Below are 20,238 nucleotides of genomic sequence, written 5' to 3'. Positions count from 1 at the left end.
AATGTACAGGTTAGTTACATATGTATACATGTGCCATGCTGGTGTGCTGCACCCATTAACTCATCATTTAGCATTAGGTATATCTCCTAATGCTATCCCTCCCCCATCCCCCCACCCCACAACAGTCCTCAGAGTGTGATGTTCCCCTTCCTGTGTCCATGTGTTCTCATTGGAACAATGAATTTATGAACAAGACCCTTGCATCTTCCTGTCTTAGTCTACATCCCATGGAAAGAAAAATGACTTGAAATCAGGACTGATTTTTTTCATTTTCAGCTTTACTCCTCAATCCTAAGCAATATTCCCCTTTGTTAGATGACGGCAGCTTTCTATACGCCAGCAGGTATTTCGACTCCAAATTCAATGGAAGATTATGACTCAGGACATTTATTACAAGCTGGAAAGAATTTAGGGCCTGGCTTGGCCTGACTCCTGGACACTCTGTGATCCTAGGGACAGACACACTAGAACTGGCTGGCTAGAACTGAGTCTGCAAGGCCCTGGAGAGTGGCTCCAGTGTACCTGAGGTCATCTGTGACGTTCACTGCTCTATCCCTGGGGTGCATCTGGAGCCTGGAGAGATGCTATCTGGGCTCCTTGGTTCAGTAAAGCTCTGTGTTGCCAGAGGACTCCAGGTATTTGTTGGAGGGTGGTATCAGTTGAGTTGTGCCTAAAATAATACTTTCTGGCTTCTCTACTCACAAATCTCACAGAATACTGCAGCTGCTTTCTCTGGGTAATTTAAAACACTTTTTGTGGTCCCAGAACCCTTCATCTTTCTTTCCCTTCTTCATCTGTCCTCAACAAAGAATCCATAGTTGCCTGAATGAGGCATACGTGTTTGTATAATCAAGGAATATCATAGTCATGAATGCACAGAGGGCCCACTAAACTCAAAGCCCTTCGTATTTTTTTTTGTTTATTATTTTATTTTTTTTTCTAGCAGGTATTCTGAGCATCAGAAGCAGACAGTGATTGTCCAAGATCCTACAGAAAGTTGGTAGCACAGATGGGGCTACATAGAATATAATCTGCAAGAAGAAAATACAAAGTGTTCCTTGCTCCAGGACTTGATGTAATGAGTGTGGGTGTTGTAGACATTTCTTGGCTTCTAAGCATAAGAATGTCATTCCTATTTTGGGGGAATTAACCACATGAGCCCTGAAATCCAGAGGCTCTGCCACTTTTTATAACAGAATAGGAAAGTCTGGACACTTGTTTTCCCTGCCTCCACTGAGAGACAACCTTATGTGAGTACATGCCGTGTTCAGATCATCAGATGCACAAACTCTGGACTGCGCTTGGTAGCTAGTGATAGTAGGAGGTGAAGATTCATTTCTGGGGCAGTTACAGCAATGGCAGCTGTATTTGACTTCTCAGAAGAGAAGTGGAAATAATGGCCCATGCATTGAAGAGCATCTGGCTTTGGCATATTGGCTGAGAGACATGTAACCTCCATCTACTCTGAGGTAGCACCAATGAGCTCCACAAAGGGCAATATCTGACTAATTTTGACTGTGATTCTGCATTCAATGACTTCTTTGTTTTTGCCTTCTCTTTTAACTTGAATTTCTAGGTTTCCTAGTGGTTTTGTGAACCAGTCAGATACTTGTATTTTCACAGAGCCAAATAGACTTCTTTGAAATTAAGAAGAAAATAATTGGGCAAGTCTTGCTAGGGAATGGTGTGAAGAGTTCCTTGGATTACTCCAAACCAACAACCACAGCTGGTGAAAGTTATTTTTATTTTATTTCTTTTAGATTTTATTTTTATTGTACATATTTAAGGTATACAACATGATGTTTTGATACACATATACATAGTTAAATGATTACTGCCGTCAAGCCAACTGCCATATCCATTGTGTGATGTAGTTACCTTTCTGTTATTGTGAGAGAAGCACATAAATACTTGATGATAGTTTCCAGTAGATGATACTAAGAGTTGAGTGACCTGGTGGCTTCTCCTCTGGAATAGCAGTGTAAGGAGATCCATGGAAATACCCTCAAACCAAACAATCATACTTGATAAAAGTGATTTTTTAAAGCAGCCACTTGAAGTCTCTGGGAATTGTCTTAAGTGCATACATTTATTTTTAAAACTCTACTAAACCTTGAAAGAACACAGAGTGTCTACAGCATTTGAGTCATAACCCACTCTATACTTTCTATATCCTAGCTCAATATGAGGGAAGCTTCACTCAGGGCACATCTAGCCAAGAAATGGGAGAGTCTCTTTCCTCTCACTTCCCTTTAAAGGGTTATGATATCTCACCAGAGGCAAAAGGTTGCCAGCATCTCTCAAACCCATTCCAAGGTTGTATTGCAGAGATTCCAGGTGAGTGTGATGAAGTGGTACAGAGCTCCATTCTTCCATCCAACACTACTTGTAGTGGAGAGGTTCTACCCCAGGCATCGTAGGTCAAGAACGCTGAGACCCCCATAGCCCTCGGCACAGCTCATTTGCCAGGGAGAGTTTTCATGCCAGTGAATGCCTGCCAACAACATCAGAGGATGTTCTGGCTCATGGTCAGAACCCAGTTGGTAAAACAGGGCTGTCACTCTGAGAAAAGTGAACCACTCTTTCCAAAACAGCTCCTTAGAAGGAACTCAGTGATTTTCCAAAAGTGAGAGGCAGGCTATAAGAATAGAGAGCTCCAAAGTCCTCCCTAAGGAACTGACAGTATTAGGAACAGAGTATAAGGAATATCCAGCCTAACTGCGCTCTTAAAAACTATGGAGGCTGGGCGTGGTGGCTCACGCCTGTAATCCCAGCACTTTGGGAGGCCAAGGCGGGCGGATCACGAGGTCAAGAGATCAAGACCATCCTGGCTAACATGGTGAAACCCTGTCACTACTAAAAATACAAAAATTACCTGGGCATGGTGGCACGCAACTGTAGTCCCAGCTACTCAGAAGGCTGACGCAGAAGAATCACTTGAACCCAGCAGGCAGATGTTGCAGTGAGCCAAGATCATGCCACTGCACTCCAGCCTGGCGACAGAGCGAGATTCTGTCTAAAAAAAAAAAAAAAGAAAAAAAAGAAAGAAAAAATTGAGATTTTAGTGGGGTTTTAGTGGTAAACAATTAAGAGTAAGTTGGAAGCCCATGAGATAAAAATCTAATGATTAATGAAATTGAACATGCCAACTGATAAAGTAAGCGTTTGAGGTTTTCCAGGAAAATATTGATGATAAATTGTCATGGGAGAGTTACCCATGATACATTTTAATTCCACCAAAATTATCACAAAAATATGTCAACATAATTAGAACATACAGTAATGGTGAGAAAATGCACACATCTCAATGGAATAAAAGATAAACTCAATGCCTTTGAGAATTTTACAACTGATAAGGGCAGAATTCCACATCACTTAAGAAATGTTAGTAATTCAGAGAATGATGTTTAGACTGATTACTGGCAATTCAAGGAGTAAATACTGGATTTCCACTCCACTCATTATCTCAAAGTACATTTTAGGTGGTCGAGGATTTAAACATAAAGATCAAACTATAAAAGTATTCAAAGTAAACATGAGACAAGTTTTGTAGAATATTTACACGTGAGTGATTTTCTGAAGTAAATTAATATCATTAACTACAAGCGAATAAAAAGTTTTACAGTGAAAATCAGGCACACAGTAAAAAAACAGAAATTTTTAAAATGTACAAACACATATGGTGGGAATAGAGATATTCTATAATATATTGAAAGAATTTTTAAAACACAATAAGGAAAATAGATCTTTTCATAGAAAAATAAACATAGACCATGAACATATGGTTTATTAAAAAGTAATGCAAGTAGCTAGTACATAGTTGAAAATAAATAAAACTACCCCCATAATTAAATAAAACCACACCAAGTTAAAACAAACACACGAGTCTTTTGTTGTCATTCCTATGAGATGGTCTTCCAAATTTGGGGCAAATTTCATTTGCCAGCAGTCTGTGTCTCAATTATTGTAAAAGGAGTAGCTCGGTCTCTTAGGACTCTTCCTGCTGTGAGAAAGATTCTAAGAATCTTACTAAAGTTTCTTCCAAGTGAGCTGTGAATGTGCAGTAGAATAGCAGAAAGCTCGTGCAGTGGGCACACCACAAGTGAGAACACCAAGGTGATGCGGAAGACCTGGATGGTGGCAGAATTAGCATATTGTGGACGGTTACTTTATAGTTGAGTTGCTGACTTCTTTGGGGTCTCCTCAAATCTATATTTTTCTTTGATTCCACACTTTGGCTTGGATCATTCTATTTTCCTGGAATTCCTATTGTCACTGTGCTTTTTGGCAAATTAGCCCCTCAACTAGTCTTTTTTGAAAGGCTAATGAATCCTCCTGCTTTTTCAACATTCTACCAAAGGGAATGACATCATATTAGAACAGATAGTTCCCAGCCCCAGCTCTGCCCCTGATTTCTAGATTAAACTTTGATGGATCCCTGGATTCCAGTTTTCCCATCCACAAGATGGGGGGTTTTGTCTGGATATTTCAAAGGGACTTTCCAACTTCAAATTCAAGAAAAGTTGGAATCTGTTACAAGCTGAGAAGCACCTGGTACTTGTGCATGATGCTTATCACTCTGGGCTCCAAAAGACAGACACACATGGCTGGCTAGAACAGAGTGTCCCCATCCCAGGAGGTACTGGACAAGGAAGGCCTAAGAAGGTTGTTCAAAAATTATCATTAGTGATCCCCTCTTTCAACCCCCATGGAGCACACAGAACCTGCAAATATGTTATCAGTGTTTCCAGTCTCAGCAAAAACTGTTTTGTTAGAGAACATTATGCCTCTAGGAGGAACATGGTAGCAGTGGAGCTGTCCCAGAATAACCATATCTTTTCTGACTGCAATGCAAATTCTGAGCAGTGATTTACCATTTTAGAGTCTTTGTGTAATTTCAGTAATATCATGCAGCCCCTGAACTTCTCATCTTTCTCATAATTCTTGATCTCCCCTCATGATTACAGAATTGTAAATGCCTCTTCAAGGAAGTAAGTGGATTAGAGAATCCAGGCAAGAGGCGGTGAAGTCCGTACTATTGCCAATCTCCATTTCCTTTTTACAGTTGATTAAAACTGTAGGTCATAAGCTGGGGCTAGAACACAGAGTGAAGGAAAGGAGGGGCATAGTAGGTGCTCCAGTGCTCACAGTGGGATGAGAATGGTCGTGTGGGCAACTTTCCTGTCTTAGCCTCTAAGCCTACAAACACCATTCCCAGCAGAAGCTGCAAAGTCCACATGCCTGTTTCTCTGACTTCTTGGCAGCCTCCACATGTGCATATGCACCGGTTCACACAGTCAGAGGTACACACTGCAATGGACTGAGAACTGGTGATAGAAAAAAGCAGACATGGAGGTTGTAGGAAGTGAGAGTTTACTCCGGCAGCAGTGGCATAAATGGCTACAGCATCTATTTCCAGGGAGGAGAGTGGAAGTGGTGTCCAATTTGGCAATGTTGGTGGCCAGACATGGTGTTGCCATGCATGGAGGCAGCAGTGGTGTGCTCTGTTGTGATTGGAGAGAAAAAGACTGTGGTACCAGTATTGTTGAGGAATGAGGGTGCCCATAAAAACACTAAACAGTAGGCTGGGAGAATAAGGTATCATCTAGTGCGGAGAAGCTGAAGATGCAGCCTGTGATTAAAATATAGGCAGAAAAATGGTTCAGGCCCGTTAAAGGTGACCTTGTGAAATAAATTACTGCCATTGAAGAAACTGATTAAAAAAAAGAAATCTGGCCTTCTGCCCAATAAGAAAAGGCACATTCTTAGGAATATTTCCATGGTGATTAGGGAGTGTCCCTTCTATTTCCAGAGGCGAACATTTGTGCTGTTCACTTTATACCTGCCAACGTGTAAGTTTCAAGGGGAGTTTGGAACCCTAGGAAGATCCACAGTATGGGAGATGTGTCCATGCTTTGGACTGTCTACTATGTGGAACTCCCTTGTTATGTTGTGGGATCTCCCTATTTAAGGCCATCTTTGAGACTTGCTGAGTGACAGAGCTGGGTTCCTACTGCAAAAGCAGAACAAAACAGGGGGCACTTTCCTTCATCCCTGAGGCCTAGGGCTGCACTAACATGCTCAGCAAATGTAATGCTCCCATATGTAACCTTGGATCTCCATTGAGTGACTCAAAGAAGCAAGGATGAAGGGGCATTCTTTCCCAGAACAAAGTAGTTTTGTTGTCCACAGCAATACCCAATTCCAGAGTCATGGGTGGCAGTGATGAGTGTCCAGGACTGCAGCAGCTGTGTACACATCACACAATTGTTGAGAAGTGGTTCTGGCTGTTGTTACTCTACCTAGACACTCATATCTTACAATGGTCCTGATCCTGAATCTTCAGGCTTCTCAGAAATCTGTGAGCTGTGTTTTGCAAGTTGGGTTATCCAGCAAGCTCAGGGTTCTCAGGGGCTGAGACAGAGTTAAGGATGCAAGTTGCCTTGTGAGGTCACACCTGTGAAAGTAAAGGTGAGAAAGCAGGATTAGGCAAAGGATGCCATTGCCAAGCTGTCCTGACAACATCTCTGTCAGCCCAACAGGAAGCTCTGGAGCAAGAGCAAGAATTTTTTGTAAGAGAAGTTCAACACTGGGCATGAAGGGTAGAATCTCATACTACAGCCTTACTTTGCCTTTGGCTGGAGGGCCCTGGTTCTGTGTGATCTCAGCTCAAACACTGAGGTTGTGCCTGAGGTCAAGCAGTGGCTGGCAGCAATTAGCTAACCACACTCCACACAGCTGGGCAACAAGGTGCTCCTTGAAGGGGGATCCAAGCAGTACCTCTGTCAGCCACAGTGCACCCCTGGCACTGCTGGGATCCGGGCTCCACACACTTTGGGAAGCTTCTCCCAGGCTCTGGTGGGCTCTCCCTCTGAGATAAGCCATAAGAAGGTGGAAGGGAAGGGGGTACACAACAGCTGTGGCCTCTGCAGTTGTTGTGTGGGTGGCAATTAGTTCTCATCATCACCCTCCTGTATTCTCATTTTAAAGTCTCCCACCTTCAGCTACGATCACTGCTGATGTCAGTGGCTTACCTGGTGGTAGGACTCACATTCTCATTCCTGTGCGTAACTATGCCCCACTCAGGACAGGGTATCCTGCTAAAAATTTAGAATAAATCTCTTCTTTTGACTAAGCAGACATGCTACTTAGAGAGTCTGCCCTTTAATTATCATGATGTTTGTTTGGAGCCCTGCTTAGTAAAGCTTAAACATTATTCACCATGATCCTTGAAATTCACAGCCCCTGCTGTATGTTAGGGAAGATACAGAATAGGAGCCCTTACCCAATGCCTAGACAGATGACAACCAGTGGCCTTGTCCCTTGCCCAGCCTCCTCATCCTCAGGACCCTGGGGGTCAGGACAGCAGCCAGGAGGTGAGAAAGGAAACTGGTCTACAAAGGAGTCTCAGAGCTTTCTTTTTTCCCTCTTTCAGTGGTGATTCCCTCCATTATACCTGATTTTATTTAGCTGTGCTTCACTCCTTTCCATCTTGACTATAGTAGCAAATGATTCGCCTATTTTGTAATTTTTTCAAAAACAATATTTAAATCTATTAATTAGAGCTACTGTTTGTCTCTTCTTGACCTCAAAAATTTGCTCTTATCTTTATTATTGCTTTTTTTTGGCCTTATTCTCTCTTTTTCTTTTTTTGTTGAAAATTTGATTTATTTACACTTACTATTTCATTTTTGTTGATACAAGTATTTAAGGCCTGGGTGTGTCCTCTGTATCATTGTTTACTTTTTTGTCCACTTGGTTTGTCTTGTACCAATATAGTGTGTTCAGTTATCCTACTGTTACTGTGTTTTTATCTATATCTCCTTGGTGTATCCCATATTTTCTTCTTTATAAAGTGTTTTCTGTGCTATATAGTGCTTACATACTTATAACTAATATCTTTACTGAGAATTGTGGCTTTTAATGTTCAAAAGTGTCCTTCTTACTGTTTCAGCAACAAAACAAGTTATAACCAATGTATGTAATAAATATCTATGAATCCACGCTGATATAAAAAAACAATTGAGTAAGTAAATAAATGAGGGATAATAAACAATTATCTGACATCAGATATTTATAGATTATATTCTATCTATAATTGTTATAGAATAATAATTATAATTATCTATCATTCTTATAGAATAATTCCAAACAATTTATTTAGATACTTCCCCTTTAAGGAATATCTTACATATGCTTGTGCAGTGACTTCCTTTCAAAGAGTACAGTATGGAAGGATAGGGGGAAAAGTTGACTTTTCAATATAGAAACTTGACAAACACTGCCTCAGCCTGGCCATCTAGGTCAACATCATCAATAGTAAATCATGTTGAAGTCAGTACCCTGGATATTACATGATAAGAAGGGCACTTTACCTCTGATGTTTTCCTCCAAAAAACCACAACCCCAGTATGAGAAAAACATCAGACAAATCTCAGTTGAGGGACATTCTGTAAAATACTTAAGCAGTACTCCTCAAAACTGTCAAGGTCTTCAAAAACAAGGAAAATGTGTGCAACTGTCACAACCAAGAGGAGCCTAAGAAGACATGACCACTAATTATAATCCAAATTGTCCTGGATGGGCTCCTGAAACAAAAAGAACCCTGGTAACAGCAAAGGCAATATGAACAAAGTCTGGACTTTAGTTAATAATGTGTCAATTCTGGTTCATTCCTTGTGACAAATGCACCCTAGTAAAGTGTTAACAGAAGCAAGGACTGCACACCAGCACACAGAAAGTCTCGCAAATGCTCTGAGCCTCCAGGACTCTTTCTCTGTATTTTCACATGTGGACATCCTCCTTCTGGGAATGAGTTTATTTCAATCATAGGCTCTCCTATTCTTTACACACATATTTCTGGACCCCACTGTTTCCTTTGAAAAGGGCAGAGGCAAAAGTTCAAGAGAGCTCTGCATTGAAAATCAGATGTTCTTTCTGAATAATTTGAAGTTTTTACTGTTCTCTGACTTCAGATTTTGTTGAAGAAGTGATGTTTCTGAGGTTTTCTCATTCTTCTGTGTAATGATATGGCTTTGTAAGAATACCCTGGGAGATTTACATTCGTAAGGACACCATAACTCTAGCTACCCTCAAAGTCTGGCGAATTTTTATTTTTCTGGTAAAATACTCAACTGGAGAATATTTTTGTAAGAATACTTAAAAATTTTGACTTCATAGAAATTGAAAAACTTTGTAAGGTTAAAATATATATTCTAGCTAAAACAATGGTTAACAACCAACCAGAAAAAAATTTTTAAATGTATGAGAGCAAGGGGTGGGTTTTCTTTGTATAAGAATCACTCTTACAAATCAGTTGTATTATGGACACCTAGTAGAGAAAAGAGCAAAGGGTATGAAAAGACAGTAAACAGGGAAAAATAATGTTAACACATGAATCAATATGAAAAGTGTACCACCTTGTTTATCATTAAACACAAATTAAAAATTATCATATTATCATTTCATTTCCTTTATCACAAATTTAGGCAAATTATTTCCCATCTCTAGACATGCTCAGCAGACACAATGCTCCCACCTGGAATTTTAGATCTCCCTGGAGTGACTTGAAGCAGCAACTGTGCTCAGATACCCCTCTCCAGCATAAGGCAATGTTCTGGTCAGCAACGAACAGCATATGTGATGGTGCTCTCATAAAATTATAATGGAGCTGAAAAATTCCTATCACTTAGTAATGTCATAGCTGTGGTAATGTCGCAGTACAATGCACTACTCACATGTTTGAGGTGATGCTGGAGTAAACAAGCGTACTCCACTGCCAGTCATATAAACGTACAGCATGCAATCATGCACAGTACATAATACTTAATAATGATAGTAAATGACTATGTTACTATAATTAGTATACTATACTTTTTATCATTATTTTAGAGTGTCCATCCTCTACTTATTACAAAATAATTCAAAACAGTCCCAGGCAGTTTCTTCAGTCTATAATCCAGAAGAAGGCATTGTTATAACCAGAGGTGACAACTGTATGTGTGTTATTGCTCCCGAAGACCTTCCATCATGGCAAGATGGAAGGAAGACAGTGATATTGATGATCCTGACCCCTGACCCTGTGCAGGCCTAGGCTATTATGTGTTTGTATATTAGTTTTTGTTGTTTTTGTTTTTGTTTTTGAGACGGAGTCTCCCTCTGTCGCCCAGGCTGGAGTGCAGTGGCGCGATCTCGGCTCACTGCAAGCTCCGCCTCCCAGGCTCACGCCATTCCCCTGCCTCAGCCTCCCGAATAGCTGGGACTACAGGCGCCTGCCACCACGTCCGGCTAACTTTTTCTGTTTTTAGTAGAGACGGGGTTTCACCATGTTAGCCAGGATGATCTCAATCTCCTGACCTCGTGATCCGCCTGCCTTGGCCATCCAAAGTGCGGAGATTACAGGCGTGAGCCACCGCGTCTGGCCAACAAAAAGTTTTAAAAGGAAAAAAAATAATTTAAATGGAAAAAAGCCTATAGAATAAGGATATTTTTAAAAATAGTTTTGGGTAGCTGTACAATGTGTTTGTGTTTTAAGCTAAGTTTTACTACCAAAGAGTGAAAAAATTAAAAATAAAAAAGTGTATAAAGATTTTACAGTAAGTTAAGATTAATCTATTATTGCAGAAAGAAAACTTTTAAGTAAATTTAGTGTAGTCTAAGCATATAATGTTTATGTTTACAGTACTGGACAGCAATATCCTAGCTCTTGACATTCACTTACCATTCACTTAATGATTCACAAGACCAATCAACTTGCAGACCTTCAAGCTCCATTCACGATAAGTCCTCTATACAGGTATGCTATTTTTAAATATTTTATACCATATTTTTACTGTACCTTTTCTACATTTAGATATGTTTAGATACACAAGTACTTACCATTGAGTTGCAATTGACTACACCATTCAGTACAATAACATACTGTACAGGTTTGTAGCTTAGGAACAATAGGCTATACCATATTGCCTAGCTGTGTAGTAAGCTATACCATCTAGGTTCCTGTAAGTCCACTCTATGATGCTCTTGCAAGGTGCAAGATACAAGAACATCATAGAGTGGACCACCAAGACTCCAGTTATCCTAAAAGTCTGGTGAGGGTTTTGGTTTTTTCTTTGTTTTTTTTTTTTGTAAAATAGTGATTTGAGGAATTCCTAAGAATGATAAAAATTTGACTTCATAAAAATTGATAATATTTGGAAGGGAAAATATGATATAAACAAAGGAAAAGAATGCTATCCTGCATTGCATAACTAAGCCACAAAATCACCTAACAACCCATTTCTGAGACCATATCACTTGTCACTAAGTGACCCGTGACTGTAGTTAACAACTCACCAGAAAAATATTTGTTAATGTATTAAAGAAAATAGTGAATCTTATTTAAATAATAAGCACTCCTACAAATAGATTGAAATAATCTGGACAATCCAATAAGAAAGGAAGCAAAGGGTATTAAAAAGCAGTCACTGGGGAAAGGTTAACATCTGAATCAATATGAAAGCTATACCATCTCACTGAAAACTAAACACAAGTTCAGAATTCATCATGTTTCCTTTGCATTTTTTTTTTCTTTTTGAGATGGAGTCTTGCTCTGTCGCCCAGGCTGGAATGCAGTGGCGCGATCTCAGCTCACTGCAACCTCCGCCTCCCTGGTTCAAGCAATTCTCCTGCCTCAACCTCTTGAGTAGTTGGTATTACAGGTGCCTGCCACCATGCCTGGCTAATTTTTATATTTTTAGTAGAGACAGGGTTTCACCATGTTGGCCAGGATGGTCTCAAACTCCCGACCTCAAGTAATCCACCCACCTTGGCCTCCCAAAGTGCTGGGATTACAGGCATGAGCCACCACGCCTGGCCTTCCATGGCTTTTTTTTTTTTTTTTTTGGTATCACAATGGGTTTGCTAAAAACTAGGCAAATTCTTTCCTATCTCTGGAATTCAGTTCTAACAAACGTAAAAATGAACAAGGTAGAAAGATTGTCTCTAAAACTCCTACAGCCCTTTCCACAATGAAAGAGGCTAAAAGATACTATAAAGCTATTTTATTGAAACGTGTGAGATAAGAATAAAAAATACAGAAAGTTAAGATAATTAAAATGAGAGAATAAGGGGGTGCTGAAAATTCCACTGAGAATAGCTGACTTGTCACAGAGTTGTAGAAAATCATCTCAGCCAGATTGCTTCCATCTGCAGTGTCTTCTCTTTGTTTTTGCTTTCACACATTACCTTATGCTGTTCCATCACTCTAGGCTGTCAGGCTCAATCCAATGTACCACCTTTCATGGCCCAGATCAAGTGGATCCATCAAAGTGATCTTATTAGGAAGTTAGCGCTACATCTTAGTTCTAGGCCCAGCAAGGCTACGGAGCACTCTGTGATTGAAAGACCTTCATTCTCCTCTCTGGGACTCAGTTTTCTCCTCCTTAATGTGAGAAGGTGGTTCGTGATAATGTCAAGGGGTAATTCCTGTTGTAAATTGGATGGAAGGCTGTGTAATCAGGGGACATGCTAAGAGCTGATAAACACTGGGTGCCTGTTTTTACCTCCTAGGGTTGACACCTGCTTACCCTTGAGATGGCTGACCCACATGACTGGTTGGAGGAGACTCTCTCTGTCTCAGTTCTAGACAGGGCATGAGAAGTGGCTTGAGTTTTCCTGAAGCTGACCAGTGGCTGCTCTATCGTTCCATCTTGGGAATGACCGTAAAGCCTCAGGGACGAGCAGAGGGCTGCTGGCCTCAGACAAGAAGCCAGAGCCCTGCTGGGTTTTGGATTAGTGGATCCAGATGGTGGAAACAAAGGGAGGAGAGCAGAGAATATATGTCTCCTCTTGTAATTGAAAACTTGATGTCTGCTATGCTCATGAAGCCACTGTGAGTCACTCAAATGGCATTTTAGAGGACTTAAATGTGCCAGGTGGACCCCAAATCCAGTCATTTTTCCCCTTCTTCTGACTTCCTCCCAAAAGTTACCCACATGGTCAAATTTCTCCTTAGAAAGCTCTCAGTCAGGGGTGTCCAATCTTTTTTTTTTTTTTTTTGAGCTGGAGTCTTGCTCTGTCGCCCAGGCAGGAGTGCAGTGGTGGATTCTTGGCTCACTGCAAACTCTGCCTCCCGTGTTCATGCCATTCTCCTGCCTCAGCCTCCCAAGTAGCTGGGACTACAGGTGCCTGCCACCACGCCCGGCTAATTTTTTGTATTTTTAGTAGAGAGAGGGTTTCACCGTGTTAGCCAGGGTGGTCTCGATATCCTGACCTCATGATCGGCCCGCCTCGGCCTCCCAAAGTGCTGGGATTACAGGCGTGAGCCACTGCACCTGGCCTGGGATGTCCAATCTTTTGGCCTCCCTGGCCCACATTGGAAGAATTATCTTTGTCCACACATAAAATACACTAACACTAACGATAGCTGATGAGCTAAAAAAAATCACAAAGTAACTCATTTACGAATTTGTGTTGGGCCATATTCAAAGCCATCCTGGGCCACATGCAGCCTGCAGGCCACAGGTTGGACAAGCTTGCTCTAGGTAGTTTGGAGGCTCTGTTAGAGGGGCTCAAAAACTCCACATGCTTAGGCCTTCTCTTTTCCAGATGGTGTTACTGAGGTTAGTGAGAACAGGGAACTCATCCAGGTCTGGTAGGAGTAAGACTTAGGTCTGGGAGGTGGCACAGTACTACCTGTTCCTGAATTCCAGAAGGGAATTGGAGGACAGAGGGTACCTGGAAGGGACTTGAAGCTGGGTAAGTTAACGTGGGTAGAAAGACTCCCTTCTCTGCCCAGTTACACAGCCTCCTAGGTGGGCAGGACCAAGCTTAGATGTGGCAAAAAAAAAAAAAAAAAGATTCTTGGTCCAAAGTCGCATCTCCCAAATTGGGCCCTCATCATGCTGTGAATTCCTTATTTCTATTAATTAATAATTTCCTCTGAAATTCTAAACAATTGGAAAACAATGAAAGACTCCAAGTATTAGGAGACAAATACTGAGTTTCTATAATTCAATTGGAATTATAGAAATTACATTTGAAACAATTTGATCAAGTCAGCTATTTTCAGACAATTGTACAACGAACCCATGTCTGGGAATCAGAGAACCAGTTCTTTTCTGGGTTTGACTTACTGAGTGAAATTAGGAAATGCATTTCTCCCTTCAAGAGGTCTGTGCAATCGTGATAAAGTAAGGAGGGAAATGACATCTCCCCACAGTCATTTTGTTGTCCCTTATGCCATTCAAGATTTGTTAATCAGGTGTCAATATCTCTAGGGAGGCCAGGCAGGGGCAGCAAAGTGAAACATGTTGGGGCCTCATACCTCTCTTTGAGGTCTTGGGTCTCCAAGTCCTTGTCTGGTTCCAGCACTCCTTGGACAAGCTGTCTTCCCTAGTAACAGCATCTCTCATTGCTTGAGAAGTTGGAAGAACTGGTACCCCATATCTGCCTTTGAAATCTGGTTTGTGTCTAGAGGACACACCCAATGCATGGATCACATCCAGAATTATTGCAGAGGGAAGCAATGAAATGGAAGCAAGAAAAATATCTTCTTTTCAACTCACCCAAAACATTACTCACGCTTTCTTTTTTCTTGATCTCCTTCAAGTGCATTAATAATTTTTCTCCAACTTCTTTCAGAGAGTAGTTTCCAGGATAATTTTTTGGGGTAGTTGAAGACAATAGAAGGCAGAAGAGGAAGAATAAGTAACTTCCACAATCTCCTCCCCAAGAGGTATAAAATAACACCACCACCAAGAAATTTCTAAACAAAACCACATCCTCAACATAACTTGAAAACAAAGAATGCCAAAAATACAAAATACCTGTCAGTGAAAAGGGAGCAAACAACAAATCCCAGGGCTGGGACTCACACTCTCCTGCTGTTTCCAGCTCCACTGTAAAACTTAAAGCTTTGCGAAATCGACCAAAAACACTGCTGAGGAAGGAATGACATAACCAAGATGGTGAAATAGAAGGCACCTGCCCATGTCCCACCAGAATGACAAGAATTCTACACTCATCTACAGTCCAAAGTCTGTCTGTGGGAGCCTCTGGAGCTGGATTTAGGGGGGAGTTTGTGAAACTCTGGTGGAGCCCAAGACCTTGGAGGGTCATATTGAGAGTGCGGACCAACACCCACGTGGCTGATCCGCTGAGCTGTCTCCAGAGTTCAATCCCAGAAATGGCCCGTTCAGGGGTTTGGTTACATTTGGCCTTGAGCCTGCAATCAAACCCATCTGCTGTGGGGTCCAGAATGAATCACACACACTAGGGCTTTGGCAGAAAGGCCCTTCTGCTCGCTGACTGGGCAGTGAACCTGAAAGTTGCCTTGTGATTCAGCTCCAGCCCCCATCAGCTGAGGTCCCAGCTCAGAGCTGCTCACACAACAACCCAGAGGGAGACTCACATGTATCTCATAGCCTAAGATCCTAAGCCTGCCTGACAGGCTTGCCAACCTCTGTTGCACAGCAGGTCGAGATGGGATCCAGTCTCAGCTCTGACACTTCCTGCTGTAATTGAACTATCCTTTCGGTGCTGAGACTTGCAGGGAGATATGTACTTGTCTTGGCCAACAAGATGGACTCTCCAGCCTCTATCCCACAGCAGATCCCAAGGGGGGGCCATTCGCAGCTTCAGCTCCTTCTGCTGGAATCAGGAAACTATTACGTCTCCACAGGAACTTGCTGGAAGATGTGCACTCCTTCTAAGCCAATGAGACCGGGCTCTCCAGCCACTGCCCCACAGCAGATCCTGAAGGGCCCAGTATCAGCTCCACCCTCTCCTACTGCATTCAGAGGACTATTCCAAATGGCAGGGTCTTCCTGGCAGATGTGTCCCTGACTGACTGAACATGAAAGGAATTGCAGTCTCTGTTCCACAGCAAATCCTGGATGGAAGAAACCACTGGTCTTTGTGAGATCTTGAGTTGCTCAGCTACCTTGCTAGGCATGGACTGTCATCCTGGCCTGCTTCCTGAGGGAAAAGAAAGTGTCTTTTTGGAAACTTTCAATTATTCTCTCTCAGGGGCTTAATCTTTGCCTGAATTCAGACAAGAGTTAGTTCTTTTGTTTTTGTAAATAGTGAACCTACCGTCTGAATCTTGTTTCTTAAAAAATCCAAGTTTTCTTCATTGTTTTGGAACTTGACATTGATCTTTACCTGAATTAGATATAATGAGGCCTGATTCTGGGTTTTCTTTTGTTTTCTATTGATTTCTCAACCTGACTATTCTTCTAACAAAAACAACATACTGATTATTGTTACTTTGCAAAACTTTTTTTTAAGTCTAGGAGGTTCTGGTGCCCTAGGGTTAATCTTCATTGGTAAACATCTATGCCTATTCACAAGAATTTATGCTTCCCCATAAACTTAAGTATGGTTTCAAGTTCCCTTAACCTCCATAACCACACCATATTAAAAATGGATTTTGGGTATAATACACCTCAGGGATAAATTAAATAAATATTAAATATTGAGTAAACAGTGACATCTTCACCACATAGTCTTCATGTATTGTGATATGTGCATGTTCATGTATTGTGAGTATGTGTATATTCAAGCGTTTTTATATGTCTCTGAAAAGTTATATAGATTTCTTTTCTAAAGCTCTGCCTCTCTCTTAAGTTTATTTATAGCAATGATGTGATTTTGTTGATATTAATAATAGAAAATGCAGCATGTCTAACTGATTGTTGCTAGCGTATAATAAAAATATCATTTACTATCACTTACTAACCTTGTGGCTTTTAATGGTTACTTAATCTCTCTTAGCTTCAATCTTTTTACAAAATTAGAAAATAAAATATGTATAATGGCCAACTGAAAGGGACTTATGAAAAATAAGTGACAATACATGTAATCTACTAGGTATAGGAAATAGAGTAAATATTAAAAAACAGAAACCATTGTTTCCTCCAATGATGTATTTTGTATTTGTCAAGCCAGAAGTTTGGGTACTGCTGTCACCTGTACTCCAAGACACCCTAGTGTCAAAGCCCTACCGTTGTTTGGACTAGCCCCTGAACAATAGGGAAAAATCATGGCTCAGATGCTCATGAATGGGGCAAAGTGGTGCAGGGATCCACATTGTCTCACCCCAAGCCTCTGCTCCCCATGTCATCTCAGAGCAAGAACCCAATACACGAAGAGCTGTTTCAGATCCCCAAATGGCAGGATTAGACCTTCCTTTGCAGAATAATTATACCTTACCCCCTCAACTGAAATAGACCTCTGAGGCCTGGAAGGGGGACATACATTTGCCAGAGGTCACCCAATACGTGGGGAGGCAAAGCCAGTGCTCAGATCACCTGACTCTCAAGCCTGTGCTCATTCCCCTTCACCCAGGCTGCTCCCCGCCTGGGGGCTGTGGCCTTCTCGGAGAGTTTCCTTGTGCAATGGCAGTGGGACGAGTGGGTCAACAGCAGAGCCATGAGGTTGCTCATATTCCTGCCCCTTTCTCCACTACTCAAGTCTGCCCTGCCCGCAACATGTATGTCTCCAGAGAATGCTATTCACCCAAGCCTCTAACACCATAGTATGACGGACTTAGTGTATCTTGCCTCCTCATTCTCATCTTAAAACAGAAATCTGGAAGAGAATATTGCTTAACCTAAAGGAATGCTACATCATGGAGGAATCTCAGGCATAAACCAGTGAAATTCTAAAGAGCAGGAATTTCGCAGCATCTGTAACATCATCCTTTCTATGTCGTGTTGAAAAGATATAGATTCCTGGGAAACATTAATGAGAAGGAAGCGGGGAGCTGTAGGTTCAGCCATAAGGGTTGGCTGGTCACACTGGCAAGGCCGACAGTAGCCAGGTCAGGACTGATGGTGGATTGGAAAAAAAAGACCTGCTTATGGTTTATGTAACGTTTATTTATTTTTTGTGTTTTTCCTGGTCCTTGGCCAAAGGCAAGATTTCCAGATTTCCATTTCCTGGTGAAAAGGATATGGCAGCACTGGGGCTGATTATTGGATTTGTAATATGAAGCCCTAGCAAGGGCCTCCTGTTTCCTCCCCCCGCCCTGCTCTCTTTCACCATGGGACCCTTTCCCCTCTTCACTGGAGAGAAGAAGTCCCAATTCTACATCCATTTCCCCAAAGTATCCAGGAGCCCAGAAGTCATAGGAACCAGAAACAAGTGGAGCAGAAGGAACTCTTTATTGGAAAGTAGATGAGAGAGGCAGCTCCAGGCTTGGGCATCCTGAATGGGAGGAAGAATGGACAGTGTGGGAAGGGGAAGGGCAGCAGGGACCTAGGACCAGATGGGGCCTGTAGCTCTGGGGACAGCACAGGTGCAGCAAGGACAGGCTCCATCTGTGGAAGAGAAGAGAATCAGAGGTGAGAGTCAGCACATCAAAGCACTCAGAGGCAGTGAAGAAGACAGATCATCCTTCTAGGCACTCTGGTTATAGTCTCTCAGACCCCTCAGTCTCCCAGTCTTTCTGTCACCTCCCACAACCTCCCTCCCACCAACCTGGGATGGTTCCCCACTGCTCAGCCTTCTTTTGTGTCTTCAGGGGTCTCCTCTTCCTCCAGCTAGTGCTCACCTCACTGTGGAACGAAACAGGCCATCCCACAAGAGCCTTCACAGCACTTCTTGATTCCTGGGCAGTCAGTATCTTTCAAGCAGCGGTTAGGGGGATTCAACATGGCACACCGGATCAAGATATTGGGGCAGGAGCCAGGCTTAGTGGAGACTGGACCTTTGACTGGCCCTTGCCCTTTGACTCTATCTTGACCTTTAACTGAAACTTGTCCTTTAACGGGGTCTTGTCCATTGAATGGAACACGGCCTTTGACAGTGTCTTGACCTTTAACAGGAACTGTTAAAAGAAGAAACGAGCCCACGTTTATACCCAGTAAGCCCCTGCTTCAGCTGCCATGTCTTTCCTCTGGGTCTGGGTCCATTCACTGTTTACTGCAGCATCTTCAAACCATGACCTGAGTAGGGAAGGTACACCTGGGGGAGCTACACTCTTGGAAGGCTTTTCCTTTTTTGGGGGGGTCTACAGGACCAGAGTTCCCTTGAGTATTTGTTTCTTCCCCCTTCCTCCACTCCAAGTCTCTCAGGAGCAGTGGTCAGATTGGGGTGACACCCAGCAGTGAAGAGGACACATTGTCATTTCTTAGGAAGCGCATTGGAGTAGGAAAGAATCCTGAGCCACATACTAGGAGACTTGAGCCCCATCCTGGATCTGGGAATTACCTTGGCAACTGCTCACTCATTTCTACATTTTGGTTTCCTCCTTATAAAATGGGGGTCCTCAAACAACATGATTCCTGAAGCCTTGTTGTTTCTTAACCTCCTTTTAGAGTACTGATTACTCTGGTGCTTTTATGGGGCAGAAAAACAGGGGACTGTGTCCACACCCAAGGCTTAAAATCCTGGAGTTCATTATTTCATTGCACATTCTGCACAGGTATTGACATCTGAGGCCAAGGCCACATACCAACATTACTTCCACAAACAGTCCTGATATCTCAGTCACTGAGGTGGGAAGCATGTGGAGTCCACCAGCCAAAGTCCTATTTTTTCTGAATGTGATGGCAAAGAACAGAAAGCTGAAATCTGGGCTCCAGTGCTGCCTACTGCTTCAGAAGTGCTCCCTGTCCTGGCCCAGGGTGTCCCAGAGGGTCTCCCCTTAGTCCAACCCAGCCCAGCAGGTCACCTGTTCACTCACCTCCCGTGACAGCTGCCTCTACAACCAGCGTCCCAGCGATGAGGAACACCACCACGATCAAGAAGCTGCTGGCCCTCATGGTGTCAGGAAGGTGTTTGGCTAAGAGCTAAGGCTATACCAATCTTTATGCAGTCCAGCTTGGCCTGGCTCCAGGGGCGGGTCTGTGGTATTTACAAGGGACATTTCCTTAGCTGTATTGTGAAATATCCACCCCATTCTGGGAGGGACCTGGGGGCTTTCCCCAAGGATTATTCACAGGGAGAACTAATGGACATTACATGACATCATCTCTGATTGTCCCAAGAGTTTTCCTACTTTCTCACAGAGTAGAAGTGCTGGCTCACTTATTAGGTAACACTACAATGAAATTCTTCATGTTTTGAAATACAGTGAGGCCCAAGAAGAGAAAGGAATCACCAAAGGTTATTCAGCAAGTCACTGGTAGATCCAGTCTTGATTACAAAACCAAGATGTTTCCCCATTATGCTCTGGTGCTACAAACCCCACCCAGATCTACTTTATCATTTTACCACTCCCAGCATCAAACTGGACGTTTCCTTCCTTCTTCC

General features: G+C 42.4%; 1 protein-coding gene and 1 long non-coding RNA gene across 2 annotated transcripts; both read right to left on the bottom strand.

Moving 5' to 3' along the window:
* Positions 1-1,730: 1,730 nt before the first annotated feature.
* Positions 1,731-15,264, bottom strand: LOC129052128 (uncharacterized). Its single transcript, XR_008516953.2, has 2 exons — positions 14,808-15,264; positions 1,731-14,615 (listed from the first exon to the last, which is right to left on the bottom strand). It is a non-coding gene; the product is annotated as an uncharacterized LOC129052128 (long non-coding RNA).
* A 2,863-nt stretch (positions 15,265-18,127) lies between these two features.
* Positions 18,128-19,814, bottom strand: PI3 (peptidase inhibitor 3). Its single transcript, NM_001168567.1, is given in 3 exon segments — positions 18,128-18,302; positions 18,536-18,811; positions 19,670-19,814. Coding segments are annotated over 2 exon segments (354 nt in total). The 5' UTR covers positions 19,749-19,814; the 3' UTR covers positions 18,128-18,302; position 18,536.
* Positions 19,815-20,238: the final 424 nt, after the last annotated feature.

This window comes from Pongo abelii, chromosome 21 (assembly GCF_028885655.2).
Source record: "Pongo abelii isolate AG06213 chromosome 21, NHGRI_mPonAbe1-v2.0_pri, whole genome shotgun sequence".
Classification (NCBI taxonomy): domain Eukaryota; kingdom Metazoa; phylum Chordata; class Mammalia; order Primates; family Hominidae; genus Pongo; species Pongo abelii.
This window is presented reverse-complemented; position numbering and strand designations above follow the sequence as displayed.